This window comes from Stegastes partitus, unplaced genomic scaffold (genome assembly GCF_000690725.1).
Source record: "Stegastes partitus isolate 25-593 unplaced genomic scaffold, Stegastes_partitus-1.0.2 Scaffold706, whole genome shotgun sequence".
Taxonomy (NCBI): Eukaryota; Metazoa; Chordata; class Actinopteri; family Pomacentridae; genus Stegastes; species Stegastes partitus.
Window position 1 is genome coordinate 317,388 of NW_007578437.1, and position 22,349 is coordinate 339,736.

The window sequence follows — 22,349 nt, forward strand, 5'->3', positions numbered from 1 at the left end:
TTTTCCATCATTGCAAGAAAACCACCATAAGGTCTATCAATACATTTCTCTTGTTCAATAGATCCCAAGGCGCTTGATTAAAAAAAAACAACAAAAAAAACACTGTTGATATGTAAGGCACCTAAAACCTACACTTTTTCATGATTCAAACATCAAGGACTTGTGCTTCATTAACGTCTTGAAGGACAAACATATGCACACGCAGCAGCCTTAATAAGACAAACACAGGCTTGTGTTGCAGAAATCAAACAGAGGGATTTCCTTCTCATCTGTTCTTTTTTTTTTTTCTCTCTCTTCTTTATTCATTTTCGAAGGAAATGCAAGTACAATGTACAGCAAAAGACACAGCACCAAGCAATGTAGAGCAGCAGAGCAGAAGAGATGAAGCTTTGGAGGAGGAGGAAGAAGAGGAGGACAGCTCAGGGCTCAGGATTAAAGGTCAGCCAGAGGTCATCCAATCAGACTTCGGCACCAGGTTCCTCAGCAACAGCCAAGTGTCTGCGATTAATCACAGTCTGGTTATTACTTGTCAGACTTCCATGAGCAGGCCGTTTTCTGGACAGAGGGAGGTGAGTTTGACCTTACAGGTTGATCCGAGGAGGATTTGGATAATTTGCCCCCTTAGTGAAAGTGATGGTGAGAAGGACTTGAGCTGCTTGATGCTGCTGCAAAGCTTCTTTTTTAGGTAACCGATGCGCCCTCAGCGTGTCTCAAGCCCGTGGCCTTTTTAACTACTTTACACAATCCACCAAACAGCACCAAATATACAGTACAAGGTATGCACGGCTGCATTATTGTTATTTTTTTCTTACTTTTTTTTTTTTTTTCTCAATCCACCTTCCAGTTTGACATCCACATCCATCACTAAACCATCACTGTAAAAGGATTTGGAATCAAAATCGGAAACACAACAGGAGTTACACCACACATGTGAACACTGACTGCAAAGTTTGGTGTCTGAAAGCCAAAGTCATACCTCAGCAAAACCCTCGTGAACCTGACATGACAGTTTGGTTTTTTTTATCAGTAGAATGAATTTTCTGCTGCATGTGTTGATTAATGTATAAAATATGACTTTTGCAAAGAACAAAATTGTACTTTTTTTTTTCCTGTTTTTTTTTTTTTTTCCTTCAAACACTAAAGAGATCATAATTAAAGGGAAACCTCGCCATGCCAAGTTTATGCATTTGACTTTCTGGCACTTTTGTAATTAAAAGTAGCTTGTTCATATAAAGTTATTTCATACAAAACCAGCGTTTGTACAATTCGACTGCTACCTTAATTGGCACATTACACGTCTATGGCATCCCTCTAACATCCATGTACCAAATCACACACAGCTAAAAGTTCAAAGATGCTTCTCCTACTGTATAGTTTATTCATTTATAACACTACTTTACATGAAAAGGAGTATCAGTAACAGCTCTGATGCATAATACCATTTCAGCAGGGTGGCTTAAAAAAAAAAAAAAAAGATGAAGGAAATTTGCTGCAAAATTAATAGCAGTAGAAAAAAAACCATCAGTCACCACAACCACAGTGTCGAGTTGTTTCTTCACCAGAAAATTAAAAGCAAACGGATATCTTGAGATGTATTGAACAGCACCAGCGGCTGGAAATGAGATTAAAGTGTTAAAGGAATAAACTTGAGCCAACCTGCTGTCACTAGGTGTTGGGAATCGAGAAAACTGAACGTATTGTGTGCTTGATATTTCCCCAATTTTTTTTCTGATGAATGCTCTTCATTTCCTCTCAGGAAACTTAATTTCCTCTTTTCCACATTAGACCTCAGACTGTGAGTAATTCAGCCTTTTATGTCTTTGTGTTTCTATCGTGATCCTGGATATTACGATCCGTCGCTCGTATTTATGAGTTAATATCCATCGTACTCGATTACAGTCCAGTAATGCAGGAAATCCTCATACAAACATTATCTCAAACACAACTTTTACTAGTGTGGCAGCCCGTTTTGTCACTTGAACGAGGGTGGAAGCCTACTTCTATGTAATTACTACACAAAATGGCCAAAGTGGTATTATATCCAGCTGGATTTCGGGGAGGGGGGGAAAAAAAGCATATCTAAAGGCTGGGAGAGGAGGAGGAGGAGGAGGAGGAGAGAAACTGGGCTCATTCTGAAACATCAGCATGCTCAGAAACTACATTGCCACCGTTTGAATAAATACAACAGGTACACTGTGTATTAACAGCTGCTAATGATGAGACACATATGCACATCCTTGCATTCTTCTTACACATCCTTGCCACCCACGCATCGGGGTGAAATACAGAAAGTATAATATTAAAAAGGTGAGAGATGGAAGCATAGTGATCCGACTAGCTAACTTTGGTCCTCGCAGAACACTTGAGCGCACACCTCAGGGGGACCATGAGCCTTTCTAATCAGTGCATCCTCATCGCTCAGCGTGATGGGATGGAACAGAGCTCATTTGTTCAATTGACTGGCTATGCAGGAATGAAAACTAAACAGAGGGCTTCTTCTTTTGCCCTCACTAAAACCCTGCTTTAACAGTTACATGTAATGGATAGTTGTACTTAGTGATAATAAAGTGTAAACACACACAGGAAGTTTTTCAGCAGGTTTTTTTTTTTTTCAGCACATACAGCAGGAATCAGGCGGTTTCTTGTTATTCAGTACAGCAAGATAAGACGCTCACATTTCCTAAATTCCCAAAAATGAGACTTTCTGCGAGGGAGAGGTACCAACATGGCACGTGACCTTCGGGTTATTCCACAGTGAATGAGCGCACGGATTTTCTAAACGAACCCCTTCTACGTGAATTCCCTTTGACCTTTTAGGAATACTTAAGCAGGCGATTTGAGTCCCTGAGAGGTTTGCAGGGAATTTAGTTGGATTATGTGTTTAATTGTGCCAGATGTTTTGTTGTTCTGGTGGCATATTATTGACCAGTTGATGACCATGAATGAGGTTTGCTGTTTTTTTTTTCGGTGTTTTTTTTTCCACTGAACAATCAATGATTTCAATGCTTAAATAAAAATAAAACAACTTGAAAGGAGTCCTGTTTTCAGCTTTGTGAGTGTACGAGAGGCTCCGTCAGAGCGCCACTGGCAGTAGTCTTATCAGTCGGGATGGTGGGTGGCAATTTTCAGGTTGGGCACTGACGCTTCTGGTCCAAAGGGGGGCACTCTTGTCTCAGGAAATCAGGACTGCAGCAAAGGAAAGAAAAGATAAACAAACCTTCAATTCCTCAACCCTCAAAAAGGAGGTTAGAGGAGGCAAAGGGCCCGGCCAGATACCATGGTTTGGAGTCAGGAAGGCGGCCGTACCTCTGATGCACCGTGTCGATCCTCAGTGGACGATTCTGTTTCCCTGACAACAACTGCCTTTGTCACCTGCATGTCCGGATGCTGCTGCTTGGCTTCCTGTATTGCAATAGCCAGAGCCTGCAAGGAGAGAGGGAAGTCTAGTATGAAATGAATCACAGAAACAAATGTTTAACCTCTAAATACTTCTCTGTGTTTTATAACTCCAGATTGAATTACAACTAAAAGCTAATATTCAACAATAAAACAGACTCAACACAATCCCAGCAAACAGGGAACGTTCCCACAACATTAGATAACATTGCCTACAAGTTCTACGTTTTAATCGAATGTTCAAAAAACAGTTACAGGATACAGGATATGTAACATTTCAAACATGTTGCTATGAGGTTAAAATAGAACTAGGACAAGATGTTTTAACAATGTTTGGATTATGTTGTGAGATTATTTAACATGATCACAAAAAAAAAACAACATTCAAAAAATGTTCTTCTATATAACGCTCTCACAAATGGTGCATGATTATAAAGAATGGATGTTATTATAGCAATAATAGGCAACAATCAGAAAATGTTTCAAGGACATTGCCTTTAAAAGGGATATTCTGTCAACTACAATAAAACTTCCCACTGAAAACATAACTAGAACTTTCTCAGAACAAAACAATTCCAGCTGGGATTTTCCTAAAAGTCTGTAAATTCCAGACAAAGGTTGTTTGTTTTTTTTTAGCAAATAGAGCAGAAATTATTTGTCATTTGATCTATTTTGTCTTTTTATAGACAAATGATCAACATCTACCTTGACAAGAATTTACCATTTCAATAATTTTCCCTACAAATTGAATTTATTTGTGTAATTTCTTCAGTATCTGAAAGACTCCAAGGCTTAAATCCTAACCTTTGTGTGTGTTTGAATTAAAATACAGCACATAAACAGTTACACTACTTCTTATCCAAGATCCACCACCTCTAAATGTACAAAACGACACCCAAACCCAACAACTAGTAGCAGTAACTATCATGCACATTTTGACTCCACCATTTCACCCACAGCTCACCTGTTCCTGGTCTACGTCATCGTCTCCTGTGATGATGATTCTCTTCTCGATCCTGGTCTCTGAATATCCTCCTTTCACCGTCTGCAACAAACAAAGGCTTTTTTTGTAACTGGCGTTCAGTAGAACCCACATTTTAAAAATCTGAGCTGCACTTCCTTGTGTTGCAAAAGCGACACCAGGGGGCGCACTATAGCATGCTATAAATATACAGTAAACGTGTGCTTTCTAAGTTTTATTTAAGCTTCTCTACCTTTGTCACATGAGTGGTTGCTGAGGTAACGTTTTCAGTGACAAGGATGGGCGACCCTGCTGCCTCTCTTCCCAGACTGCTCTTGTGCACCTGAGAAAGCAGAAACACTCTGAGCATCAGGCAAATACAACAAAAACACAAGAATTATTACAGAGGAAGAAGCAAACAGTGATTCCTTTCAGACATTGTATAACATCCAGTCAGGCGCACAGTCATGAATTCATGTCTGTAAGTAGGTTTGAACCCTGGAGAGCAGGACGGAGCATGCTGCAGGTTAAAATTGGAGAGGTCCTCCTGTTAGTACTCACAGGGGAAACGCTCTGTCTCGTAGTGTAAGACACCTCGCTCAGGCCGCTGATACCGTGATCCTGAAACAGACCAGTTCAGTGGGTAACCTGTTTTACATGTGGCTGTAAATGGAGCAAGTTTCCAGCGATAGTTTTCTACAATATTTCTCAGTGAAATATGGAACTAACCTGATCTGTGAACTCCACGATGGTTGTGGTGACCTCTGACCCGTTGGGCTGCGTCTCCGTCCTGACGTCCGTCTTCCTCACCATTGGTGTGGGCATGACGTCGCTGGCCTCCCTGCTCAGCGGCGCTACAGCGGTGCCTCGACTGGCCTCCCTGTGTGACTGATCCCTGTCCACCGACGACGACACCGGCACTGACCTCTTTGGTTTTTTGGGAACTACAGGCTTAAGAAAAGAAAAAAAACAAGTTTTAGTGTTCATAGATGACAGTGGCCACATACTGAGCTTTAAAAGGACTGAAGTTGGAGGCACCTTGGTTGCAAAAGAACATTTCATCAATGTTCTGACTGACAGAAAAGGGCAAAAGACACACTTAAGCAAATATAATGTAACATGCAGATGGGCAATGTCTTAAGAGAGATATTGTATCTTTGAGATAAGACTTAAAGAAATGCATAAAAACAGGAAGAAGAAAAAAGCCTGCTTGTCTGTTGGTTTAACTTCATTAATTGAGGTGAGTGTTGTTTAAATGGCAAACTAGGAGAAGCTCTACAATAAGCATCTTTAAAGAAATACATAAAACAACCCAAAATCAATGGACATGCATTGTTTAAAAGAAATTTGATGGAAAAAAAAAAGTTCACATGGGTATGATGTCATAAAAAGAAGGCATGACATCTCGTGATCCTAAAATCACAGTCGTAGTTGAAATGGAACAGCGCACCGAGATTGAAACTGTAAAGCTTCTACAAAATCTAGAAACAAATGGTCGCTGCTTGATTCCACTTTTTTTTTCTAAATTTTTTTCTGTTTTTTTTTTTTTTTCTTTGCAATGTTTTTAAATGCTGTAAAGCACTTTGTGTTGCTATTTTGTATGAGAAGTACTACATAAATAAAGTTTAATTTAATTTGATATAGGATGTGATTATGTATCAAAATACCACAAAATAATTCTATACTCATTTTTCCCTTTTGGCAAATGCAAATATTGTTAGATTTCATTTTGCCAGTTGCTTATTGTTAAAAAGGGGCACTGCTGGTGGTCATTTTGATAGCAAGAAAACACACGCTGTTAGAAGAAATCAAATGTCTAAGTTTAGTATATTATTTCTGTTAACTACGTAATCACATAGCCTCCTGGAAGTAAGCTAAGAAGAGCAGGAAGTATTACCACATCAGTAGAACCTCCAGCTAGCTATTTGCAGATGTTCTTCTACTGACATGTGTATAATATTCTAAATAAATACTACATACATGGATATTTTTAAGTGACTGTGTGGTGGCCATGGTCAAAATAGCTTTGAATGCCCTGTTTTTTTTCCTGCTTTTAAAACACAGAGAGGCAAAAGCTGCCAAACACTTTTTAATGGTGTTGTTATATTTCCATTACATGGTTATTTCACGACACTAAAATGTTTGCATCTTTAATTTTTCTGTTTTTTAATTTAACAAAATCTATGATGATCCATTTTGATTATGAAGGTGTCCTATTTGGGAAGTAGCATTTGTAATCAAGTAGACTCAGGACCTATCTAGACGGAGATGGAGTCTTCAGTTTTGTGTTGGATTATTCTTCGCTGTTTCCTCTGTGTATTGTAGGAAGGAGGTTAGTGTTTATAGAATAGTATCAGTTGCAAGCCGGGGATTTAGACTGATTGCGCAAATTGTTCCAGAATACAAGCTGTCAGAAGGTGTTGCATTTTACCGACACTCACGATACAGCTTTTTGACAGTTCACTTCATAAACCACAACCAGAGTTTAAAAGCATACACCACAATACACAGTCCAATCATTGCAATCTGTGGCAAACTCTTGTGGGATCACACCAAGATTTGTTTTTTCGTTTGAACCAAAGCAGAAAGGTTCTCACGACTATAGTTTTCTATGTTTCACTCACATCTAGGAAAACCAGAACCTATAAACTAAACTTGCATGAACTCATCAATTGCCCACTTTGGTGGTCTGTCATCACACTTTGGTGGAAACTTAGGCAGCACGAAGAGATTGGTGTTGTTATGGGAGACAGGGTGGAAATCCAGTTCTTCTCCCTGTTGTTTTGGCAAAACACTTGCATCAACACTTTCTTTTTCTTTATTCCTCATGTGTTTCTAGTTAAACGCATGTAAAGTTTGGAATAAAACACTTCATCAATAGTTTCCCGTTATTTTGCGGTACATTCAGATGACATTCACAGCCATAATGATGTGCACTGCTGTTTGAACGGAAAAAGATGCAACAAAAAACAAAAGCAGCTTTCTTCATCTACTTCAAAGGGATTCAAACACGGTTGATGTTTCAACTTTGGCCTACCTGCGAATCTGGCCGTTTGACTTCTGGTCTGACCTCTTCAGCCGGGATATGTTTGGCCGGGGGGCTGCTGCTGGCTCCTCTGGACATGGGAACTGACACGAGGGGAGGAGGTGGTTCAGAGGGACCCTGCTGGTGCAGCAAGTCGATGCCGAGGCAGAGACCCACGTCGGGCGACAGGTCCCTCTCCCCCAGCTCGGACATTCCCCTGGAGAACTCCTCCATGCCCGTGTGCAGGTCTGTGAGGACGGTGAAGTCCACTTCGGCCTCCAGGCTGGACGTGGAGCTGACCGTGATGCTGGAGCATTTGCGCTCGATGCCCAGGTGGGTTTCCTTCAGGTACAGGATCTCGTGGTCCTGGTCGTCCTCCGATACGGAGCCCAGACGTCTTTCCCACGGTTCCCTCTACAGAGAAGAAGATTCAAATGCACTCATATAGTGTGATTTATGTCCCAATCAGAAATGAAGACGTGTAAATTAGACACTTATGTATAGTATCGCCAAAAAAAAAAAAAAAAGTGTCTCTTTGCTAATCAGAATTATAAACAGAGGCCGATTTAATGATAACTACCGAACCTCTAACAGCATCTCTTAAGTCAATTTAAAATACTCTGTTTTGAATTTTGTCTCACTAGATAAGATTTTACAGATTTTACTTTTTTTTACAAAAACATCGTGAGACTCTCTCCAGACTTTGCACAGAAAAACAAACACAACAAAGAGAACACCTTGAGGAAAACGTGCTAAATACTTAATTGTTTGTTTACTCATTTCCAAAGGTGTGGCTGAATAGCAAATAAAGGAAGCTGAGGAATGACTCACTGAAGCTTCGTTGAGAGGCTCCTCATGAATAGCAGGTGTGGGAGGTGTCTCCTGTTGAAAAAAAACAGAACAAACAACAAGCGAATGTTGATATAAAAACTAATAAAGCATGTGTCAGTTCATAGAAATGCAGCCAGAAATCATAAAAAACCTCTCTATCGCTAGTGCGTATCAGAAACGGAGAGAGCAGGAAGTTAAAAGAGGTTTTCTTTGTCACCGCTTTGGTGTGAATTTCTGTTTGCAGCAGAACACGGCTGATAAAAAGACCTAATAGTCATTTGGAGTGACCAGGTTTGCAATGTTCTTTACTCTCACAGCTCTTAAGCTAATAGCTTTGGCACCGGGTGCTGAGTTTTTATTTATAACAGAAGGACATCTAAACTCATTCATAAACTTCTGGGCTCATGCTAAACTTGCAAAACCACACATGTGAAAATTCCCAGAGACTCCAAAGCTAAACGCTAATGTCAGAAGCATGCACATAGGGTGTATTTCACAGGTTGACATCATCAAAAATGACTGCAAGTGCAATGGTAATGCCATGCACTGAAAAGGTTTGATTTTTTGACAAATCCTTTTCAGGGAAGAGGTATTCATATTTGTAAATGCAGCGTATGAATGCCTAAGCCCTGAAGAGGTTTGGCAGCTCTGCAGCCCGTGATTACATCTGATCGTCTTTTTTTTTTTCCGTTTGCTGCTATTGCTACAGAGGTGCCAAGGCAGAACATTTGGTTCAAATGCCCTTCTCAGCCATTTACAAAAAGGATTCAAATTATGCGAGAAAAACGAGGTTTCAAAGAAAAATGGTGGAAAGGTCTAGCACTCCTTGCAACAGCAGCCACCTTTTACTCTGTGTGGATGTTGGAAGGAGAAGACCAGGTGTTAACGTGACAAGTTAAGGTGGGATAAAAAGAGACGCCTGAAGCTTAAGCAATGGGAACTTTGCTTAAAGGCCCACAGCGTTCTGAAAATGGCCAAGCAGATGTCAAGCTTTGCGGAGAAGGGGAACAAGGGGAAAGCAAAAGGCTCCCCGGTGGCCATGGACGTGAATTGAGTCGGTCAATGATGCGATGCGGAGGAAACGTGAACTTTTGCTTTCTCATACACAGCCACATGAGTTCTGAAGAATATGTGTGCGTGATTGGTTTTTTTTGGAGGGGGGGGGTTTGTTTTTAGATGGTAAAAACAAGATTTTGCACGACATCGCCTGAAGCTCATGCAATGTTTTACTTTCCGATGATTGACAAACAAGTTAGGTGGGGGAGGGGGCAGATGGTTTACCGCTTGCTTCCTCTTGGCTGTTTCTTGGCTGGGCGTCCTGTAGTGGATGTGACTGTTGTCCATGTTGCTCTGTCTGTCTCGGGACCATTGTGTTTTCAGAGGGAGCGTGCGAGGGGGAGCTGTCGGGAATCTGGAGCTAAAGTCTGAGATGTTTTGAAAATGATCTTCGTGTAGAACGCCTCCTCTAATCCCCGGGCCTTGCCCTGCTGTGTCTCTGCAGTCTCTGAGCTCATGTTGTCCAAACAAGTCATTCCTAATCTGTTGCTGGAGTTGCTGCTGATAAAACACTGCAGAATCACTGTGGTGTCTGGTGGCTGCTGTATTTTCCTTGACAATATCTGTGGCGGATTGCTGTACAGTATTATCATCCAGTCTCCTTCCTAACTCGCAGGATCTGTCTTTTGATTTTGTCGGCTGTACATCCCCAGCCACACCAAAGACGCCTCTGTCAGACCGGCTTTGAGTTTGAGGGTTTACAGCATCTTTGTTCTCCTTATTCAAAGACTTCTTTGATCTCTGCGGCTTGAGAGGAACTATTTTGGTGACTTCTGAGTGTGAGTTCCCAGTTTTGTTGCAATCTTTCTCTCCCACGGGACTCGGGTCTTTTATTTTCCGAGAATCGCAATGTCTCACGCCACTCTCGATTGCCGCCCTGTTGCCCTTCGGGAAAGAATCCGCAGCCACTGGAGTTTCGAAGTTCTTGGGCCTCTCTCGATGCTCATACTGACAATGCTTCCCGGTTTTGTTCATTTCACTCATCTGTTTGTCAGGTGGGGAGCCATATCCATTTTCCTGAATGGCATTCCTCGCTAATACAGAATCATGCTGCCTATTAGTTGCTACTGCATCGTCCACGGGGTTTATATCCCTCAGTCCCGCTGCTATAAAGTCTGTTTCCTGTTTTGGAGATGTTCCAATTCTAGTTCTCGAGGGGTCCCAGGGTGTTTGGCAATTGTTCGTATTCGCTTCAGTCCAAGTTGTCACTGCAAATATGTCTCTACTCTTTTCCGCTTTAGGGTAAGTATCCAGTGTTCCTTCATAAGCATCCTGCTTGTCAATCAATTTGGCATCACTGGTTGCCTAAGTTAACATAGAGTAGACAGTTGCATTAGCCTAACTAGATAAACTGCTCTTCCATGTATGATATCATGGTTCCCCCACATCAATACGTAAATGACTAGTAAAGAAAAACAATGACTAACTGGGAGACCCATGACTGTGTAACCTTGGATATGTTTTTGTCTTTTAATTTTGACAGCGAAGGGGAAGAAGAGACAGGATGGCCTAGAACCAATACATTGTGTTTAGAAAATTATCAGCTCAGGAAAACAACGCTGTATGGTAAGTATAATAATTTGAAAATACAATCTCATTCTTACTGATTTTCGTTCAGGAGTTCCTCCAGGAGGAGTAGCCGAGGAGAGGCGTTTCTCTCTCTGCGCCATCTTGCTGTTCGGCTGCCTCAAAGCTCTCTTCAGCTCATTGATGCTGGCCTGGTGCTTCTGGAGAACGTCTTCTGGCTTATCCAAGAACTGCTACTCACACAGCGAAGGAGGAAACATCAGGAACACAAATTAACACGAGTTAAAGTCCTGCTTCTAAATCACTTCCTGGTTACAGACATTTCCGCAACTAAACTAGATGGAAATTGTGCCTGCTCGATTGTTTGTTTCCTTTCTAATTAAATGCAACACCACATGGATGGATGATAGAGGTCTTTACAATAAGCAGAAACGGATAAGAACCACATTACAGTCTACTCAGGTCAATCAGCATTTTACCTTGCAGTATTGTAGAAGGAAAGAGATGCAGTTAAAGCTTGAAAGTCTTCAAATTTCATCAACAAACTGCTTTACAAAAATACATATTTCTACATAAATACACATTTGCACCCAGCAGCTTCTGGAAGATGGAGCACAAAACCAAAACTATATTAAGGTCTGTCACTATTCACTGATGAGTGGATAGACACCAAAGAACCCTTTAAGTGGCAGATGTTTGCCTTTTGACTATGTTTTAGACTTAAAGTGATGCATCAGACGACCACATGCACTGCAGAAAAAGAACGTTTTTAACATAAGCTTCATAGCTGCTGACTGTGTTCTAGCAGTAAGAGGCAGTAATGACAAATAACAAAACACAGAACACCTGGTGAGGGTCACACACAGCACATGCCAAAATAAGAGGACAAGCAGTACCTCCTGTTTGGGCCGAAGGGTGACCAGATCCTTGTCCAACAGATGATGTGGGGCAAAGTGAGATGAAGTGAAGGGGGGTTTTGAGCAAAGCAGGAAGTTGAGAATTTGAGGGGAAGGAGAACAGATGCGTGCAGAGACAAAGAGGTAAAATGCTGCAGGTGAGTCAAAAAGGCAGGCGGCCAGACAGACAAACAGAAACAACCGACATCATCAGGGGCTTTGGACAGAGACTGTTAAAGCCTTTTAATGTTCTGCCAAGAAGCCAGGGACAATCCATTCCAGTGTCAGCCAACTGATAATTAATGCAGTCATTTATTGACTGAACCTAAGTGTTTGGAGGGGGGATTATTCCCATACTTCTTCATCCAAACGTTTGATGAGAACGCATTACAAAACCACAGATGAAGAGTCCATTAAGTGACTAGTGCGATGCCAATATTTCCTGCGGTACTCAAAAACATGACCACACATACCTGCACAAGAATCACACAGCACAAATCAAATCAGACCGTATGTCTAGAAAGCCGGTTTGCATTAAAAAACAATTTCAAATTATGGAAATGCGTCGATATTTGAGGATTTTAGCTGAACTAGCAGGAGATTTGTTAACTGGGGAACCACTGATTGCCTGAGTCATCAGCAGTGCTTAAGAGCCATCTGTTTCTTCTGCTAACAACAATCAATCCCTCTAATATCACACAGGGACACTGTTAAAAATGCATGCTGTTGAATACGCGTTGTCAATTGAGAAGAAGAAAAAGCTATTTCCACTGGAGTTTAAGTCACTTTGGATACGATCGAGATGCTTATTCACATCTAATCTGAATTTCCACTGAAACAATTTCCCAGCGGCCAGAAAGAAAAGCAGCCTGAATAAATGTATATTAAACAATTTCTCGTCTATTTATCTGAAGATCAGTTTACGCAATTTCCGTGGATTACACTTAGTGGAATCCTGGAAATCATGACATGAAGAGAAATAACATTTCCTTCACAGACAAACAATCAAAAAAAATGACAGGTCGTGCTTAACAAACACAGAGTGCATGACCTACAGCAACCCAAACCACACAGACAGACACAAAGGTCCAAGGCCAAAATACCTCTGGCTTAGAGTCTACAGGCGAGCCTGCCTCCTCACCCTGCAGGAGAGGACAAAGTAGAGGACAGAAATGTCAGAGAACCAGAGAAGAGGTTAGCAAAGAGTGATAACATTTCAGCAGCAAGAATAGCAGACTGTTAGAGGCAGGATGCCGGGTTAGAAAAATATCTGCAGAAAAGAGGTTTAGTTTGATTTTGGAAGGTGATTTAGGAACTGGTGAGTAGAAAGGGCTCATACTGAGAAGCCTTATATGTCCGGAGAGACGCAGAAAATAGGGGGAAATTAGACCAAGGAGAGGAAAAATAGAGACGAAGATTGCAGTCTTAAATAAAAAGCAATGTGAGAACCAAAGATGAGGAGTGTAAGTTCATGGGGAATTTTTCTGAGTTAAAGTGCAGGAAGTGTTTTTTTCAAAGAACTACTCTCTGCAGTGTCCTCAAAACTAGGATATAGTTTGATTCCATTTACGCTGTCAATTGTTAGGTTGAGTAAAGGCTCTGAACTTCAGTGATGCCATGTAAAAAGTCAGGTTTTTGTGCATTTTCAAGTGTGTGTATCCTCTCATGTTGTACCTTGAGCTCCAAGGTCTTGGTAGGCGTTGACATGTTGGCGCCCATTATCTTTTGATCTTCATGCTCTAGTTCCTGATCTGTGTACTGATCCTGGTCCTGGTCCTGGTCCTGGTAGTGATAGTGATCGTGGTCCAGGTCGAGGCTGCCCTCTTGGTCCAGGTCTTCTCTGGACATAAACTGTGTGCGTTCACTGGAGCTTCGCTGGGACAGCTGGTCCATGCTGTCACCAAGAGCTGAGGCTGGTAAAAATGTAAGTTTGAAATCGTTTAAATGGCATAATCTCCTGTACAGTGTTTATCAGACCACCTGTCTTCATTTAGTTGTGCTTGCAAACAAAAAATCTCAACATTTCAATAATAAGTTTTCATTTACACATTGCCATCTATTGATTGGTCCATTTTCTAATCCTGAGGAGCTAAGGTCAAGTTTTTGCCTGGGTTCTTACCTCCATCAATGCTTCGTGGTAGCATGTACCGCTTGCTAACGGACCGATCAAACAGTGGGGCAGGCCTGTCAATCAAAGCACTGGCCTGCCTGGTCTGGGCTTGGGTCCGACCACTATAGCGGAACTTGGAGCCGATCACCAGGAACCCCTTAGGAGGTGGCTCTGGAGAAACCAACCTGCAGGAAGATTCAATTTATGTAAATCTACCACAGATATTTTGAATGGCTTTACTTTTACAGATCCTCCATCTCTTATCATCTTTATGATCTCTTTTCCAAGGAAATTTACCGGAAAGAACGATGTTCTCTGGTGCCATTTCCAGGGAAAACTCAGTCAGTTGTGTTGAGTTTATAAGCAAGTGCTGATTTCAAACAAAAAGAAGCAGCTCGATCTTGTAGAAAATACTTTTATTTTCTTTGTAGAAGAGCTAGATGTGACACCACTTTTATGACTGCACAGTAAACATGAAGCTACCACAAGCAGCCAGTCACACAAAGACTGAAAATATCTAGCCTGGCTCTGTCCAAACCTAATAAAATCCCCAAACACCAGCTCTAGACTCCTTAAGTTTTGCCAGTAGAGCCTCCAGAAAGTTTTCTTTGCCAAACCAAGAAGTAGTCTGGCTACGCAAGACCACAACATGCTGCATAGTCAGCATTTAGAATGTATCATAGCACAGAAACAGCGTTGGTGAAAGTCAGCAATGATTTAGTAGCCTAGACAGCGGACTCATCTCTATACTTGTTCTGCTGGATCTCAGTGCTGCATTTGACACAGTTGATGACAACATTTAGTCTCTACAGAGACTTTACTTTACTTAGGTAAAAGAAACCGCAATAGAGTGGTTTAATTTATATTTATCAGTGGGATTCCAGTTTTTGTCAGGCACATGTCAATTATGATTCTTCCACCCATGCCAGAATTAGTTGTGGAGTTCCACATGGTTCTGTGCCAGGACCAATACTATTCAAATTGTTTATGCTTCCCTTAGGCAATAAAAAAACCCTGCATATATGTCGACTGCTACGCAGATGACACTCATCTATACATAACTATGAAGCCAGATGAAACTAATCAGTTATTGTTTCATCTTAAGGACATAAAGGCTTGGTGACCTGTAATTTTCATCTACTAAAATTAAGGGGCTCCAAAGGAAACTTTGGTTTGTTGGGTTTCTCTGTATAATTTTGGAATGTGTTCACATTACTATGTGAAGTGCTTTGAGAAGACATGTATTGTGAGCTGGTGCTATATAAATAAAATTAAACTGAATTGAGTCTGTCATTTTTACACTTTGTTTGTTAGCTGTTTGAGTGGTTTCCTTATTTTTCTCAAAAGCTAAGCTAACCATGTCCTGTCTGCAGCTTCACATAGGTGGAACCATCATTTTATATGAGTTGACTAAGAAGATTATACATCTGGTCATCGTCCCCACTTTACATAGTAAAGCTAGTATCAAATGACCTATTGACCCATGGTCAACCTATGAATTTACAGCTACAAACATTTGTATGTGTATTTGCTGCAGGGTTTGCATTCACTTCGTTTTACTCATAAAATCTGCAAAACTATCAGTTCCTTTCAAATAAATTGTACAGAACTATGGAATCTTCAAGAAAAGTGTTACTGTGAAACATTTAGGGACCAACACACAAGCACAAGTTCAGCAGTTCATGCAGGGTCTAATGACTGCAGTGCACAGATAGTGGCTCAGTCTGTGTACCTGTGAGTGCCAAGTCCTACCTGAAGAAGGTGTGGTGCTCAATGCAGACCTTCCACAATCGCTTCGAGGCCCTGTGGTTGGGCAGCTTGAAGCCTATGGTGCTCTCAAACTGTTCATACTGAGTGGTGAGGAAAAGGAGTGGAGGTGGTGGAGGACAAGGAATCGGAGGGGGTGAAGAAGAAAAAGAGAGTGAAGGAAGCAAGTGCGGAGGAAGATGGAGGAATGGTGGCAGGGTGAATTGTGTTTACTCCGCAGCAATGGAAAAATCAATGTTTTTCTGTTTACTGGCAGAAATATATTCTCGCGTCTCCCGCTGCCATGTCAGGTGGATTTTCCATCTCTAACCGACCTATAAATTAGTTGTTCATGCGCTCACTCCATCAGATGTTCAGCAGAGTGAACAAAAGAAAATGCTTTCAAATCAATAGGTTATTAGCAATATAACAGGTCTTTAAACATTAGGAGTAGTCCATTCGCAAAAGGAACCAAACTTTCTGTTCCACACAAAAAATTCTTTGGGGACGGTTTAGAATAAAAAGGGCTTTAAAACACAATGATGAACCTCCAGGCAAATTTGAAGTGACAGCTGACTTAAGAGGATAGATGTGCAGAACAAAGTATATGCGCAGAAAGGCCTTGGTTTTCACTATGAAGATGTCAATGTCAGTTTAACAGTGGATAGAAAACATGCTGCAGATACCCTAAAGGCCAAAGAATGAAGTAAAATCATAATAATTTCAGCGAGTTGAAAACCAGCGTGAGCATAATGTGGCTCTAACGCTTGCAAGCAAAGTCCTTGATGAAAATGCAAATCCACACGAGTGGCTAATCAGACTTTAAAGACGCCACAGAGAAAGAGAGAAGGAGGACAAGAATAAAAAACATGACCTATCAGCCTAATCTTTAAGAACGGTATCTCTGAGGGCTATAAATAATGTCTGAAATGTCTTGGCAGTTGTCACATGGTTTGCAGCAGATAAATCTCAGAAGTAACACTTTTATCAAACCATGAAATGACTATTTATGCTGCTTGGGACGAGTCAAGAGAGGCGATGATGTAATTTTAACAACTGTGAAACCATGAAATAGAAATGTAAAGTTGGCTCTTTACCAAATGATCCTTTATTCCACTTGACTCAGCTTTGCCAGAGTGACTATGTGCTGCGCCGGTGTGGTTGTGCATGCAGTAATAGCCCTACTGAGCCCACCTAAAATGCTACAGGTAAGATAATGATAGTTTTATTTACCTCTCCAGGGCGGATCTTGATGTAGAAGTTGCTTCTTTTATAGGAAATCTTGAGGATTTTTGGCCAGGCGAACCGATTGATCCTGAGACGGTCTCGGTAGATGAGCAGACCGTTGGCACTTACACCAAGCATTATGTCGATTCCCTCTGAATCCTAGTTAACACAGGCACAGAGTATGAAAGAACCTCAAAAAATACATTTTCAGATGAAAAATCTGACAGAATCGAAGCATTATCTGTGTACCTTAGCGTGATGCAGGTCCACGCCATACATCGAGAGCTTCTTGGCATTTTCTAAAAAGTTTACCTCTGCTTCTGCCGGACTCATCCCCCTGCAGTGCAAATGCCACAAAGGATTCTTCATTTCCCATCATTTCTTTGTACTCAATCCACAGATCAAAAGCAACAGCATCCCTGTGGCATTCAATTGTGAAGTCAAATTTTCGCTGACCTATAATTACGGTGCAGCTCCATCACTCTCTCCTCCAGCTCACGTGTCTGGTTGGGGGCAAAGTGGAAATCACTGACGTAGTCTGGACCGTGTTCTTCAGGCTCATAGTCTCCCAGTTCAGCCTGGACAGTGTAGGAGCCCAGCAGGGCGTGGGTGACAAACGAGCACGGGAGGCGACCGGACAGGATGTCGTCCCTCAGCTGCAGGCACAAGTAGTACCTAAAAAAAACGTAGGAGGCTCTTAACACTTGCCTTCGAGAGTGAAGTTTGAGAAAACCACTGATAGAAGCAAGTGTTGGAATCGGATTCTCAGTCCTTTGATAGTGGAGTCAAGATTTGAACAATGCTAACAGCTTGTGGCTCTAAGGATGACACGTTAATCAGCAATTACCAGCATGTTGCCAGACTAAACAAGGATGGCAAACAAGGTAAACATTGAACCTGCAAAACATCAGCACATTAGAATTACCATCGTGAGCATGTTAACACACTGATGTTCACGTCTAGTCCTGCAGTGTAAGTACAGCCTCAGAAATCTCTGAGCTCATCTATATAAAGTACACCTTTGTTTGTCCTACAGTATCAAATAGGCGGTATCAAAAAGATAGTTGACTCATACTGACTCAAATTACAAATGCTATTTATGCATGTTTTTAGATATTAGTCTCTCAGAATCCTATTGCAAGTCCAGCAAAGCTGTGGTGTCATTTCTAATGTGGCTCTTAAAAAGTATTGACATGCATTTACAATAATCTGCAAACCTCACCATCAACAGAACACTCAATGAAAAAAAACAGTCTTCTAGAAACAAACTCTGAACATACATCATTCTCTGTAATTAAGATTAAACATCCAAGAGAAGTAACAATGATCAAAACATGTTTTTGCGTGAAGAGGGGCTTTTTTTGTGGGTGTTTTTTAGATTCACTTTTACAATTGAGTCAACAGCAACAAAAACATTTTTTATTTGGAACAAAACGTTGAAGCGGTTTTAACTTCTTGCTGTGCATTTCAATCAACTGAAGCCGAAGACACCAGTCAAGTAGGCATAACAACCACTTTGCATATTAGCCTACCGCTGTGCGCTGATCATAGTGACACTGGCGTATTTAATTGTTTCAAAAGCAAATTCTGCTGATAGATGAGCTCAAAAGAGACTACAAAACACCATGATGGTTTATATTGTAACAGGTCAAAACAAGTACTTACACAAATTCAGAAAGTAGTTAAACAGAAATATAATCTAAGCCTTGTTCAGTTCGGTTAAACATTCTCATGGCACATTTCCTCAGCAGCGACAATTTTCCTGAAACAGTAATCGTTTTGTAAGAGATGTGACCGAGCAATTTTCCATCTTTTATGTACTCCTAGAATTCATTTTTTAGAGCATTATCACTAAGTGCTGGTATGACTGTGCCTGTTTTGTGATTGCTGATTTCCAATTTGTTGCAGTGATTTAGCTTATCTACAATCAGTTGCAGATCAGAGCCGCCATCAGCAGCCGCCTAGTCAAGTTAAGTAGGCGCCAATCAGCCACAACATTAAAACCCCGGACTGGTCAAGTGTATGATACTGATCGTCGTGTTCCAATGCAATACTAGAAAACCTTTGAGTCCTAATATTCATGTGGATGTAGTCTCACTTTGCCAGCCCATTCTGCAGAATATAACGGTCTGGCTACCCCACGTTATCATTTTGTTACAGGACAAATAAAAACCTTCTGACTTGTTTGTGTATCATTGAACCAATCACAAATCACTGTGGGCGGTGCTAAGCAAAGGATGCTGCCTTATTGTGCCCTCAAATTAATGTCCGGACTGTAGGCCGCTACTTTTTTCACACGCTTTGAACTCTGCCACTTAAACAATGATGCGGCTAATTTATAGATTTTTACGAGATTTACGAATTCGCCTCAAGAAAAAAGTGACATAAGGAGCGACAGCGAAAGAGAGACTGAGGAAGTGTGTGACCAAGTAACTCTGAGGCTGTTCAATTCTGACACTGAAGAAGACGACTTTATTGGTTTTAGTGAGCAGGAGGAAGATGAAGATAGCGATCGATGACTTTTCCTAGTAGGCTACTGCATTTTTAATTTATTTAACCAGCCGTGTTACAGGTACTGTTCGGAAAAAAACATTTACGGTACGTATTTGTTCGTGTTAATGGTATGTATTTATTTAAAAGTTTAAAGAAAAATCTTCCTGTGTAAATATCTCATGTTACAACGTGGACACTTGTGGCTTATGGACAAGTGCGGCTTATATATGTACAGTTTTAAAGTTAGTGGGTGCGGCTTATATTCAGGTGCTCAATAGTCCAAAAATTATGGGAGTGAGGGAACACAAATTAGTTACAAAGAAAAAGGTAATACGCACATTGCAGAAGGTAGAGAATGGTGTCGTAAATGAGCGGTGGCTTATACCTGCATCCTACATGCAGACATTCAGACTCATGTGGATGGTACCTTGACATGTACCATCTGAGCATTGATCCAGGTTAAGCAGACCAACATGTGGCAACAGCAATCCCTGGCCACAGCAGCCTCCCCCAGCAGAGTAATGCACAATATTACACCACAAAAACTGCTCAAGAACAGCTCGAGGAACACAACAAAGAGCCCAAGGTGCTGACCCAACCTCTTAACAAGAACCTGCACTGCTTAAAGTAAGATAGATTTACTTGCATCTAAAGTTTGTATATGCTTCTATTCATATGACTGGCAATTACTTTGGTAATATGTGACGTTTTTCTGTTATGACAGTTTCAAAGACTTCTAAAGCCATTTCCTTGTCTTTATTGGATTTAACTTGCTCAGTAGGATACTCTCTCTAAGCTGCTCCGTCCTTTCTAAAACTCCTGCCAAAACAAAGGCATTTTCATGACAAGTCTACCTAAAAGCTCCGGACAACCAAAACAAATGATTTTTTTTATGTCAAACCTTGACTTAAAAAAAAACTGCTTTCAGACCTACCTGGTGATGTCTTCAATGAGCACAGATGGATCTGGAGGGTAGAACTTGACAGAAAAGCCCAAATTCCAGGAGCCAACTGTGGACAAAGCACCAGCAAGGTTGTTTTGTGAAGGATGTCTGGTCATTAAAATACTGCATGTGCACGGATTTGCTAGACTGTGTGTGTGCGGTATGTGTGTGTGTGTGTCTGTGTGTGTGTCTGTGTGTGTGTCTGTGTGTCTGTGTGTGTACTGCACTTACCACGAATTTGCTTCTTAATCTCTTTGGAGGGATCCAACCAGTTCTGATAAGGAAAGAAAGAGACAATCCCCTTTGAGAAATTCAACCTCAGCAAAATCATCCATATTCACATTTTTTTTTCGGAGCCTTTTTAAGTAGCCCACTGTACCTCTCCGGCTCCTCTTCCCTTTTTAAATCTACTCCCTAGTTGAAAGCCTAATATATTCATGCTACCAGGAACTTGATGAAGTCTTCTATAAACACTGAAAGCATCAATATTGGGGGTATAAATGCCAGCTGAATGGAGCTCTGTCTGCTTAATGTCACTGGAGCGATGATGGTGCACTGTAGACCTTATGCACCCGTTTTTAAAAGGCCATACCGTCTGGTCACATTTTAAAATGTTAAAGACCATGTATGCCACTCTCAGAGAATAAGTGGTTAAGGAAAGTTAAAAGGGCAAACAGGGTCTCGCTGTTTTATAACACCTGAGGAAACAATCCGGTTAAATGGGCTGCTTGAGATATAATCTGAAAACTTTGACAGAGTCCTGCTGAAATCTATTAAAAGCAGCTACAAACAAACAAAAAAAAATCAATGTCAACATATATTTGGCTTTGAATGATGCAAAGCTATTCACCAAAGCACCCAAATTAAGCCTATATATTATTAATGGTCACTGTGGTAACAAGATCAGTGTAATGACATGAAATCTTAATGACCTTTGGTTTAAAGCTCCATATGTCAGCTTGGAAGGATAGCGAAACCTTGGGCAGATCAGAAACGCACTTTATATCTAATAATACTTACACTCAGTGTTGTGAACATATGTGTGTGACAAATATTATGTGTAAAGTCTGTCAGAGGACACATTTGGAGATAAGTCACACCAGCTGATTCAGGCCAGTTTCTATGTTTAGACCATATTGGTGTCCTATGTTTGGTTTAATTACAACTGCACTTGGCAACAGCTCCGCGGTTTCAGTTGCACATCTTAGACTGTATAAAAGTGCATAAATAAATGTCCCCAAATAAGCTGTTTGCATGTGTGTGTCTATGCTTTTGTGTGTCTGACCTTGGCATTATCCGTGTCCTGGAAAGTCAGGCCAAAGTAGTCCCTCTCCAGCAGGTTCAGATGGCCACACACCATGTCCAGCAGGGTCTGGCCCTTGGCAAATTTCTGTCATGCACACATGCATACAGGAAGAAAAAAAAACATATAGGAACACTCAGCAAGTGGGAAGACAGAAAGGTACAGGTTTAGTATGAAAATCAAATGCTGCGACGGACAAAAAGGTCAGGATTGAGCCCAATAATGCAGCTTAATAAACATGAAGACTTCTGACCAGTACTTCTTCTAAATTTGATTCCTACATCAAACCTTTGTTGCATGTCCTACCCTTCTCTCCCCTTCTTATATTTCCTTTCAGTATCCACACCATCATACAGCATGAGGTGGCACAAATGCACAAAGCATGAAATAGATTTGTAAAACAGTAATGGGATGTCAATGATGCTGAAGACATACAGTGTTTATTGACACGCTGAATGATGAAGATCTGCATTCTTGTTTCATAACACAAAGGGATCAAAAAGAAAAAATGTCAGTCACATAAAAACCAACAACAACTAAGCTGCGAGAGATGCTCCCAGTCTGTCCTCCTCCCTGCTGAGTAGGAGGAGGAGCCATGCGTCTTTATGCCCGCATAAGGGGAGGAATAAGCTTTTCGCATCAGTGGCGTTTCAGCAGACCACACCTATTTTCTATCCAACCCTCGAGGGCTGAAATCCAGGCCTCTGTGGGACGGCCTTGGCAAAATGCTATTTCCACACACACACACGCACAGACACACACCAGATTCATCTCCTAGGGAAACCTGGCTCCTATGGCGACAAGGCAACCAAGCAGCTGTTACCATGGAAACAGA

General features: G+C 41.2%; 1 protein-coding gene across 1 annotated transcript; it reads right to left on the reverse strand.

The window, feature by feature from the left end:
• Window positions 1-3,066: 3,066 nt before the first annotated feature.
• On the reverse strand, window positions 3,067-21,601 carry LOC103363988 (band 4.1-like protein 1; the record flags this gene model as incomplete). Its single annotated transcript, XM_008290978.1, has 20 exons — window positions 3,067-3,186; window positions 3,307-3,423; window positions 4,361-4,441; window positions 4,611-4,700; window positions 4,919-4,978; window positions 5,087-5,308; window positions 7,395-7,796; window positions 8,214-8,264; window positions 10,874-11,029; window positions 11,693-11,722; window positions 12,796-12,834; window positions 13,367-13,605; window positions 13,812-13,987; window positions 15,555-15,652; window positions 16,782-16,934; window positions 17,025-17,112; window positions 17,232-17,450; window positions 20,203-20,278; window positions 20,443-20,485; window positions 21,497-21,601. Coding segments are annotated over 20 exons (2,451 nt in total), but the record flags the coding sequence as incomplete, so codon positions are not given.
• Between the last annotated feature and the right edge of the window lie 748 nt (window positions 21,602-22,349).